General features: G+C 36.9%; 1 protein-coding gene across 1 annotated transcript in view; it reads right to left on the bottom strand.

The window, feature by feature from the left end:
* The window catches only part of LOC135209156 (octopamine receptor beta-1R-like), a 656,801-nt gene that overhangs the window by 398,906 nt on the left and 245,395 nt on the right, over positions 1–12,500 (bottom strand). The window contains exon 2 of the mRNA XM_064241817.1: positions 6,620–6,832. Coding sequence (XP_064097887.1) covers positions 6,620–6,832 — 213 coding nt within the window. The remainder of the gene's footprint in view (positions 1–6,619; positions 6,833–12,500) is intronic.

Genomic DNA, 12,500 nt, shown 5'->3' on the forward strand with positions numbered 1-12,500 from the left:
AGAACAAGAATGTCGGTGGAAGAAGAAGAAGAAGAAGAAGAAGAAGAAGAAGAAGAAGAAGAAAGTAAAGGGGACTATGAGAGGTGCAGGATCTTCGTAAGTTATGCTTGACAGAATCTACTATGGATGAGTAGTTGTGTGTGTGTGTGTGTGTGTGTGTGTGTGTGTGTGTGTGTGTGTGAGGTACGTGGATGAGGGAATGGTTAAGATTTTGATGACTGAGGAAAGAAAGAGAGAGAAAACAAGAAAGAACAGGAATAAGGAGTTGAAAATAATAAAAAAAAATTTAAAAAAATACATTTTGAGGGCCATTACAAATGCCATTTGTTAAAATAACTGAAAATAAGATTTCGTGACGTCGAACGATTCTTGGTCGTTTGGAGGAGGAGGAGGAGGAGGGATTCCATAGAAAGGTCATGTGTATTCTGACCTGCCATCTCTAAAATCTCCAGCCACTCCATCTATTGACAGACCAGCTAGGGTTATTAAACCACTCCTAGTGAACGTATTGATTGAATGCATCGCGGAGACTAAGTGTGACGCAACCAAACCTGACTTCCGTAAAAGAACGTGATGCACGTAATGCTAAAGCGAACGAGTCTGAAGAATAACCTTGCCAAAGAACGTGAGGAATACAATGCATTCGTTTAAAAAAAAAGAAAAAAGAGAGAGATTCTTAAGAATGCTAGGAATGTGACACAAACAGCTAGATATTATTGGATTCTCTCTAAAGAACGTAAATAATATGAACGTGCTTGTTCTAAAGACAGTGAAGAATAATAAATTTGAAGCAACACGAAGAACGGTAAGACGAAAGCGCTTCTCATTCAAGAATATGAATAGCAAGCATATTGTACGAAGTAACCAATTTCTCTTAAGTCTTTACGAATAGACAAAATGGTAACACAATCGTTCAAGAACAGACAGTAATTATCAAGACGAAAGGAGCCAAATCTCTGCGAAGAACGTGAAAAACCGTGAATATGTTGGCAACATTATTAGAAATGGAAAGAGAGGTAAGAGACGCCTTGAAAAACTTAGAAGAGGGAAGTATTAACATTCATTTTAAGATGTAAAGAATATTGAGAAAGCAACTGCTGTCCTGAACAAGAGCACTAAAGTCAAAACAGAAGCTCGTCCTCTTTACAAAACAGGAAAAATGCAAAGAAAGGAATTTGTCTCCACAGCACGAAAACGTAACTTCATTACAGCTTCCAAAAAGTCAAGTATATCTTAGTTTTAACCAGACCACTGAGCTGATTAACCGCTCTCCTAGGGGCTAGCCCGAAAGATTAGATTTTTAATTTTTTTTTTACTTGGCTAGGAACCAATTGGTTACCTAGCAACGGGACCTAAAGCTTATTGTGGGATCCGGGCCACATTATATCGAGAAATGAATTTCTAATCTCCAGAAACAAATTCCTCTGATTCCGTACTGGCAGCAACGGGGAGCGAACTCGGGCTACCAATAGAATCGTCCAATGATGAACTCACAGCTTCCAAAGAAAATGCAGAGACTGTATACACGAAATCAAGAACGTTTCTTGGCAGAAATTGAAAATATTAAGAGAGGGCAAATGTTCTCTTAAAAGGAAAACAAACAGGGAATAGCTTAACAAATGCGAAAGAATAAGATAAATTACAAACTTATTTCATGAGTGGACGAATGTAAGAAATTAAACAACAGATTCTCTTTATAGGGACTCCAAATGAGTATAAAAACACCAAGAACAAAGTTCCCCCTTAAAAATAAAACCATTTTGAGTTATAAAGGAACTGATCACCTTTTAACATGGAAAATGCCCAACAAAATTCCCCCAAAATATCTTTGCCAAAGAGAAAGCACCAGAATTTCTCCAGAATATCTTTAAGAGGAGAGCAACGCATTTTCCCCTAAACTATCTTTGTTAAGAAGAAAGCAACAGAATTTCCCCAAGATATCCTTATTAAATAGAAAGCAACAGAATTTCCCTTAAACTATCTTTGTTAAGAAAAGAGGAACAGAATTTCCCTAAAATTATCTTTAAGAAGAAAGCAACAGAATTTCCCCTAAAATATCTTTGACGAGGAGAAAGCAACAGAATTAACCCAAAAATATCTGTTAAGAAGAAAGCAACAGAATTAACCCACAAATATCTGTTAAGAAGAAAGCAACAGAATTTTCCCCAAAATATTTTTAAGAAGAAAGCAACAGAATTTCCCAAAATTATCTTCAAGAAGAAAGCAACAGAATTTCCCTCAAAATATCTTTGCTAAAAAGAAAGCAACAGAATTTCCCCAAGACATCTTTGCTAAAAAAGAAAGCAACAGAATATCCACAAAATATCTTTGTTAAGAAGAAAGCAACACAATTTCCCCTAAAATATCTCTGACGAGGAGAGAGGAACAGATTTCCTCCCCAGAATATCTTTGCAAAGGAGAAAGCAATAAAATAACCAAAAATTCTCTCCGAAGGAAGCAAAGAGAAAATTCGACAGCGCCTCCTCATTAGGAACTCTTGACATCAAGCCAGGGGGGTGTTAGTCACGGCAAAGTACTTTAATCAATGCAGTTCCATTAAAACTTTTCAGGGATAATCGACGACCTCTGCTCGCTCCGGGTTCCGGGTCGCCCAGCCATTAAGTCTGAGACTTCTTGCTGTTCCTCGGGAACTGTCGGCGTTACTTCTCAAAAGGGCAGCTCGCCAAACACGCTGAATGCTTCGGCGTTACTCGGGTACTGTTCAGTGTGACCTCGGTCCTCGGGGAACTGTTTGCGAAGGACTTCTGCAGCGTTACTCAGGGACTGCTCCATGTTACCTCGGGAACTATTTACGGATTTCCACAGCGTTACTCACGGAATATTCAATGTTACCACGGAAACTATTTACGGATTCCCACAGCGTTACTCACGGAATATTCAATCTTACTTCGGGAACTATTTACGGATTCCCACAGCGTTACTCACGGAATATTCAATGTTACCCCGGAAACTATTTACGAATTTCCACAGCGCTACTCACGGAATATTCAATCTTACTTCGGGAACTATTTACGGATTTCCACAGCGCTACTCACGGAATATTCAATGTTACCTCGAGAACTATTTTAATGATCACATGAGATTATTAGCCATTACTTGAGAACTACTCGATATTGCTTAGGACTGCTCACAATTACTCACAATGACCGGCATTCCTCTGTTCGCTGCTCTTGGACATGTCAACATTTCCTAGTGTGTTCAACATTTGTTTTCCACATTAATCAGATGAAGTTTTATTTTGCTCAAGGAATGCCCGCCATTTCACAGGAAATGCATGCCAACGCTTGGGGGTTCCTTGAGATAAATTAGGGGTTGTTTGATGTTAATCAGGCTCTGTTTACAGTTACTCTAGACTCTCGATATTAAAGTAACATGTCTTTGATAAATGGAATAAAAAAAAACATGCATAGACAGATGGCCGTACATTTAAATGTATCCAGATTCGATATTTAAGTGAAACGTCTTCGATAAATGGAATTAAAAAAAATATGCAAAGACAAATGGACGTACACTTAAATGTAAGTATTGAATACGATCTATCTAAATATAAAAACCCCAAGGTAAGTATTACATTTCTCTGAGTCCTTTCTCCTAATACATTCAATATTTATGTTTAAGTTTATTCTAATACATTTAATATTAACATTTAAATATATTCTAATCAAAAGGACCGTAGCGTTCTAGATATTAACCAATCGCCCCCCCAACACCACCCACACACGAAAAAATCGTAACCATAGGCGTGAACACGTGCGCGAGTCATATTCACTTAAAAGCTTTTCTACACATTTTTTGACCCTAGATTTTAATCGCTAAGCCAGTCACTTTAGCCGGCAGTGAGTCTTTAAATCATCAACCGTGCTAGCCTTCCGTAACGAGCCAAGTTATGTCATTAACCTGAGTTATTAACTGTCGTGTTTGTGCGTTGTCGTCATACTTGTTTGTTTGGGCAGAGGCTTTCAGAAACAAGACGAGACTTCTCTGGAGGTTTTCAAAGAGGTTGGAGGAGGTTGGGTGGTCTGGGGATAAGATTAAGAAAGATTTCTCCTTCTTTTTAAGTGGCGCTCGTCTAGATCATTCGAGTTATTTTTTCTCTTCCCCCCCCCCCCCCCCCCACCCCCCCCCCCCCCCCCCCCCCCCAGGGGATCAGTTACGTGAGTTATATGAAGTTCATAGTCTACTTTTTCACTTTGAATATTTCTTAATATAAGTAACTTTAAATTGAATATTCATGAATATAAAGTCTCATACTGAATTCAGGCAGGTACCTGACTTAAAAATTGATTTCCTAATATTTTGCTTAAAAAAAAATTTTTTTTTTAAAGAGCGTAATCCAAACAAATTCACTTCATTACATATAGACACGTCTATGAAAATGAGTACTTTATATATCATACATATTATATACATACACATAAAAGATATATATATATATATATATATATATATATATATATATATATATATATATATATATATATATATAAGATCATTTGTATCAAGTCATAATCATTCTATTAAGGTGCAAAAAAAAATTGCAATTCATTACAGCGCCTATGTGACCTCCTTTTTAGCAACTCACTGAAGAACAGGAAAAAGATACGTTAATTACAGGACTGTTATTCAACATAACAGGAAAACTGTAATGAAACACTATTGGAATTGGAATACAGAATTGAGGCCAAAGGCCAAAAGCTGGGGCCTGTAAGGTTATTCAGGTAAGACAGGAACAGGGTGGAAAGTAAGATGGAAGAACGAATATGAAAGGAGGTACAATAAAAGGAATGAAAGAGGTTGCAGCTAAGGTGTCGAAGGGACCGCCGCGAAGAAGCTTAAGTAATGCCTACAGTGTACCAGGTGAGGTGCACTGATTGCACTACCCCCTACGGAGATAATTAAACACTAATACATGCCAGCACAGGCTCTTGCTCCTAACAGCGGTCCAGAAGTGGAGACAGTAATGTGGAAAAGAATAAGAGGTCTAGTATGGACCTCTGATCTCTGGATTCAATTGGACTCGTAAATTAAACCATTCCTCTGCCTTGCGTTGAAAAATCAGTACCACTTTCGCATCTATTGATATACAAAACAGATAAATAAATAAATAAATGCTTCCATTTATAACACTAAAACATTTTTAAAACAGATAAATAAATAAATATCTCCATTTATAACACTAAAAAATTTTTAATATTTATTTATTCATTGATAATAATTCATGAGATTCAAACGACCTTTGGTTATTTATTGATGTGAAATATGGGTATATAAAATTAATCTTCAAAGTGTTAGAGCATTTTAAATTCCCTTTCAGAGAATGTGCTGAATCATGCGGAAGAGAAGAAAATATCCTATAAGAATTATGAGGTGATTTGGCTCCCAAATGTAGAGATATTTAGTAAAGGTTTAAAAAGTTTTTTTTAATAAAAATAAAATAAAATAAAAATTAAAATTCTCTCTCTCTCTCTCTCTCTCTCTCTCTCTCTCTCTCTCTCTCTCTCTCTCTCTCTCTTTTTTACTTGGCGATAGTGCAATAAGACCCTTACAAAAAAAAAGGGTATTTTCATTTTCATTATCTTTATTTTTGTTTTATAAGACCCTTACAAAAAACAAAACAAGGAAAGTTCTTATTTATATTTTTATAATCTTTATTATAATCTTATTAATCTTTATAGTTTTATTGATGTAACGTGTGAGAGAATCAGAAAATATTACAGTTAAACGACCTATAATTCAGCTTCTTTATAAAAAAAACATATTAGACTTATTTTATGAAATTTAGGCTGCCAAGCCAAGCACTGAAGGGGCACATTCGCCCTCCAGCGAGGGAGTTGGAGAGGTTGAACAGCAAGGTAAGGAGATGCAAGGAAACGTAACCGCGGATACGACATCCATCCACTAGGGATTGGGGCGTCCAATGTATTTCACCGTGTTTACTACTGGCCCCTGGGGGGTTAATTACAGTTGGCCGCCCAAAAATAACGGTAAATTCTTAATAAGCAACCCGAATACTAAAGGAAACTGTAATTTCCAAAGAAATACCCGACGCGGAGTTATTGTTTAGATTTACCGAACAAAGATCTAAAGGTAGAACCGGGAGAAAAGTAATAGTTGGAGAGGCTGGACAGCAAGGCTGAAGAAGGAATTAAATGAAGTAAAGTGAGAGGCTTGAAATGAACCGAAGGAATGTTACTAACACCCTTCAATAATGCCTACAGTGAGCCACTTGAGGTCCACTGATGTCATTCATCCTTGCGAGATTCATTATCGATATGACATTTAGCACAAGTTTAAGAAAAATCAGTTGAGCTCTCATAAATTTTTAATTAAAATTAAATAACTTTACTGACAACGGAGCATAGTCCCGGGTCATATACCTGACATAATTTCGATTTTCTTGATTTATATATATATATATATATATATATATATATATATATATATATATATATATATATATATATACAGGGTGTCCATAAGTCCCAGTGTCATTCTGAGTAACAAATACTTGTAATGGTACTGGGACTTTATGGACACCCTGTGTGTGTTGTTTGTGTGTGTGTATATATATATATATACATATAATTCACAAACTCACCTGTCTATGGATATGCAACACAGGTGTAGAATAGAAACCGTGGAGAAGTAGACATCCATGGAGTTCCACAGGTCGCACATGAGCGGGCCGAAGAGCCAGGTGTTGGTCAGCTGTACAGATGCGTTGAAGACCATAGCCATCAGCGCTACCAACATGTCGGCCAGCGCCATCGACACCACGAAGTAGTTGGTGATCACTCGCAGTTTGTGGTACCTGGGGGAAGAAGCAAGAGAAAGGGTGTTTTAGGATCATAATGTGATGTGGTTGTAGACTGGATTTCTCTCTCTCTCTCTCTCTCTCTCTCTCTCTCTCTCTCTCTCATTCAAAAACATGCTTCTCAGGTCTTGCAGATGAAGTTTCCAACAAGTAATTATTATCACTAGCAATTTAGCGACCCTTACTAAAAGCATTCTGCTGCTTCAAATAAGTGACTCGCTAATGTTTTTCTTAACTATTATGTTTGATAAATTCGTAAAGTAACTAAGTCTACGGGCATATCCAGCTCCGTTTCAGGGAAGCCCTTCTCACCCCCCCCTCCTTAGGAGGGGGAGCGGAAGGTAGAATGAAACCCCATTATAAACCATCTTACGGGTCCCCACTAAAACCCTGCCAAGTTTCATGCCCATCGGACTAGCCGTTTGGCCGTGATTGAATGACAGACGGGCAGACAGACATAGCTGCAAGGTTAACGTGAGGACTTTGCTCGTTTTTTTGGATTCGCTTGTCACTACAAAACCTGAAGATCCAAGTTCAAAGAAAAGTTTTGAAGAAATTGTGATGTCCGGTACCGGGAAACGAACCCAGGTGACCTCTTTGTGATTATGGGACCCGGGTTCGTTTCCCGGTACCAGACATCACATTTTCCTCAAAAAATTTCTTTGGAGTTGGATCTTAAGGCTTTGCGGTGACAAGCGTATCGAAAAAAGAGCAAAGAATTCAAGAAGTTAAGAGGGCACTGTGACTATTACAGTTGCGCATATATGTATATATATATTAATATATGTATATATATATATATATATATATATATATATATATATATGAGAGTGTGTGTGTGTGTGTGTGTATGTTGACAGAGATAAAATTTACCATTCACTAAAAAAATAGAAAGATAAACCGAACAGCATTTTAAAACTCAACTAAACAAACCTGTCTTTGACGCCACGAACAACAATAAAGAATAATAAAAAAATCCAGTACAGAAACAGAATAAAACTGCAACATATAAATTAATCCCAGATAACGCAACGTGACTTTCGCTCTTATAAAATGCAGTTAAAATGAAATTCCATTACAGGCCAAAATGCTTTGTGTGTGTGTGTGTGTGTCCGCGTCTCTCTCTCTCTCTCTCTCTCTCTCTCTCTCTCTCTCTCTCATGTAATTAGCGAGACAGAGGCAGGTAGAAATTCATTAGCCTCGTAATTTTCAATTATTAGTGTAAATTGGACTTGGGGTTAATTAAGTTTTATTGGGAGACATTCGAGTTAAATGAGGCTTTATCCATTTCTTTTTTTTTTCTCTTTTTTTTATTGTTTCACTTTGACTTCTGATCAGTCTAATTCGGGAATCCCGAAGTGAATAAAGATGGGGCGGTTAGTATTTATTTTTGCCATGTGACGAAAGGCGTCTGTCTGGTCGTGAATACTGGGAGGATATGCACACCTTTGCCATGTGTAAGTATATTTACATGATGTATGTACTATGTATGTGTATGTATATATATAAACATATATATATATATATATATATATATATATATATATACGTATATACTATATATATATATACTACATATATATATATATATATATATATATATATATATATATATATAATATAATAATATATATGTACGTATGTATGTATAGGTGCGTATTATATATATATATATAATATATATATATATATATATATATATATCTATATATGTAGGCCTAGGGTTTTGATTAATGATATATTGCCAATATGTTCGCTGTGAACTATGGGATGTGAAGAACAGAGCAGAAGCAACGACCCGAGAAAGCTGATCAATGGGTTTCTGTGGATGGCTTGAGATAAAACTGCTTAGTTAGACAAGTCAATGAACTCAGTTCATGAACTCTTCTCAAAGTGCCTTTGGGAAACTAGTTGCAGCTAGTATTGTGAGGCGCTAACGAACTGTCCGTTCGTATGTGCGTGTGCGCCTCTTCCTATTAAAAATCTATGATACGCAAATCTATGGGGGATTTGCATAGAGGCGGCTTTGAGAGAAAGACAGGATGCCGTGGTGCTCAGCGGAAGTTTCTTTATAATCTGTAGTCCGGCTGCTTGGGTGAGTTTTGAACTGTTTTAGCCAAAAAGTGGCTTGTTACCTATTTGTCATTTTTGTGGTAATATTCAATCTTTAATCTCTGATTGTTAAACTTGTGTGTGTACTTATGGGGTGTTTCTGTGTCTTTGAAACAGACGGTTCTGGCAAGAACCATGGGGGACCGAGAGGGAGTCCCGATGGTGACCATTACTATTTGGACATTTTACTGTTGGGGTTTTGATTGAATTAAGTTAGTCTGTAAGACTTGATTGATTCATTATTTATTCATTGTTAATAAATGTCTCTTTTATAATGCAACTCTCTCATTTTGGTTACCTGTTAGAGGTGGAGAGAGAGAGAGAGAGAGAGAGAAGAGCGAGAGAGAGAGAGAGAGAGAGGGTTCAGTGCTAGAGAGGGTGCGAGAGAGAGAGAGAGAGATAGGAAGAGAGGTATCAGTGCTGCAGAAGGGTGGAAGAGAGAGAAAGAGAAGGTCGCGAGCCGCTAGTTACTTGGAATAGAGAGAGGTTTGTTTGTTTTGCCTGACGCTCGAGTTACACGTTTACCAAATGAATAATGAGGAAATATCCTCATTACACACACACACACACACATATATATATATATCTATATATACATATATATATATATATATATATATACTATATATACTATAAATATATATAATCATATATATCATATATCACTATATATATATGTGTGTGTGTGTGTGTGTGTGTGTGTGTGTGTGTGTAAATATATCCTTTGAAATTCTATCAATACTGTCAATACTACTAGTGTCCGATCATTAGACGCGGATAAACAATATATCAAATAAGCCAAAGCCTAATTTGCAACATTTCTAACCGGACTGCAGAAGGCTACGAGTTCTTGTCTCACTTGAAGGAAGCTCATTCCACGACTTGTTTGCACAATAAGAGGCTTATCATAATAAACGGGACATGTTTTCGACGCAACAACAAATTATAAACGAAAACTAAAGTTCGAATAATTGAACTATAATTAGCTGATGACCGGTGGTGACTGACGCAGCCAGAAGGCAACCGTTTTTGTGGTTATCGAACGTGGTTCAAGATCCTGTTAATTATAATGAAATAATACATTAAAAACTGCAAAATGGAATTGCGCGACTAACTATAACCTATCCTTCACACTCGAAGCAAAATATCCTTTCCAAAGAAAACGCCGATTTTATTTCGACAGTCCTTCTCTCAACCTCATTAGCAGGCAATTTCTATTCGACTCTCGTACCAAGAATACATCAATTATCGTATTTAAGGGTCTTCATTAACTTGGGGCTGAGCTCTGAATATCCGATGGAGTTAATTGGTGGTAAGCCACTTATGTGCCAGACGCCGCCAAATCCACACACCACACACACACACACACAATGAGGACAATGGCAATTTGGGGGGAGGGGGGGGGGCAGTTTTTTTAAGGACATTCTGACCGTGATTATTTCGTCATTGTTGCTTCAACTGCGAAGATTCATTAGGCTCAGGTCGCAGAGATATCGCCATTTAACTTCACTGCATAAAAATTAATTAGTGAAAAAGAATCTTTATTCGCAATTCGGAAAAAAATGGAATTTCCCTTTCCTACATTACGAAGTTCCGTAAAATAAATTTGTAATCTAATGTAATCTACCCTTCAATTATAACTAAGTTTTCTGGATCTCTTCATCTTGCTGTTCAACCTCTCCAACTCCCTCTATTCACTGACTTAAGAGCAAGCATTGAATGGCGTGTCAGATCCTGGCTTGCCAGCCCAATTTTCACGAGACAAATAAATAATACACGATGCGCAAAATAGATGACAATGCAATACATAACGTAGTTCCTCGTTGGACGAGTGGGTTACTTGCTAGCATACCGATTCGGTAGTCCCGAGTTCGATTCCGTTCCCCGCTCCGCCAGCTCGGAATCAGAGTTATTTATCTCTGGCGATTAGAAATTCATTTCTCGATAGAATGTGGTTCGGATCCCACAATAAGCTGTAGGCCAATTGGATCCTAGCCACGTAACAAATATCTAATCCTTCGGGCCAGCCCTAGGAGAGCTGTTCATCATCTCAGCGGTCTGGTTAAAATGAGATATAATTAACTTTACCATCTTCTGTGCAGGAATGCAACACCCTGTGTAGTTTGTATAATATTTACTTTATCTAGGGGATAGAAAAGAACCAGTTTTCCAGCTAACTGTCAATGACTGGAGAGATATTGCTTTGAGCAGGCTACAGTTGTTGAGATATAATGAGAACAGACCCATTTGTAATTTCAGTGACTATATGTTATCTTAGACAGGTAATACACATGAATATTTATGCTTGAAAAATACAAAAAATAAAATTCAAGATATAACAGGAAAGGCAAATCTAAGGGAAGCATAAAAAAATAAATAAATGATCAAAGAAATCAAATTAAAGCTACGTAAGTACATGAATAGCATAATAATATTCCCCCACATGTTGATTGCCAGAGAGAGAGAAGATGACCAGAAGAGCCAGTAGAGAAGAAGAGCGAGAGAGAGAGAAGAGAGGGAGGAGAGAGGAGAGAGCCATATTACAAATTAACATCCCTTGCCAGAGAGAGAGAGAGAGAGAGAGAGAGAGAGAGCCATATTACAAATAACATCCCCTTGCCAGAGAGAGAGAGAGAAGAGAGAGAGAGAGAGAGACCATATTACAGATAACATCCGAACATACACAGATACACACATGCACACTTACGCACACTTGCGCATGCGCAAACGCACATGCGGCTCGTAATATACAGAATGACTCTCCAGAAGCTATTCGGAATAAAATAGAAATGTTAACGGAATCCGATATGGGGGAATTAAGGAGTCGTTGTAATTATTGGAGAGCAAACGAAGCCCCCCCCCCCCCCCCCCCCTGCCTTCTTTAATGTATGGGGAATGACCTCAGCCGTTATTCATTACCTTTATTACATTAGATTGAATTAGGAAATGACATCTGATAAATTGTGACGTACCTTGATTATATTACTAATATTTCAAACGAGACACCGTGGGCTATTTTCCTTACATTACGAAATTACAAATAAAATGTAATTCACCTTTCCTATGCTACGAAGTTACAGCAAATACAATGTAATTTAACCAAATTACAAAAAAGATAATGTAATCTGTCTTGCCCACGTTAGGAAAGTTCAACAAAGAAAATGTAATCTGCCCTACCTAAAATAAAATAAAAATTATATGAAAGAAAATGTAACCTATTTTTCTTATAACATTATAAAAAAGAAAATGTAATCTGCCTTTCTTATATTACCAATTTTCAACAAAGAAAATAGTGTAATTACAATTGAGAAAATGTAATATACCTTTCTTAAGTTACGTGGGTACAATTGAGAAAATGTAATCTATATTTCCTATATTACGTAATTGTAACAAAGAAAATGTATTCTTATTTTCCTATATTATGCAATTACAGATGAAAAATGTAATCTACTTTCTTATATTACGTGATTATAACTGAGACAATGTAATCGACCTTTCCTATATTACGAAATTTCAACAATAAAAATATAATCTGCCTTTCCTATTTTAGGTA

The sequence above is a fragment of the Macrobrachium nipponense genome, chromosome 37 (assembly GCF_015104395.2).
Source record: "Macrobrachium nipponense isolate FS-2020 chromosome 37, ASM1510439v2, whole genome shotgun sequence".
NCBI classification, from domain to species: Eukaryota; Metazoa; Arthropoda; class Malacostraca; order Decapoda; family Palaemonidae; genus Macrobrachium; species Macrobrachium nipponense.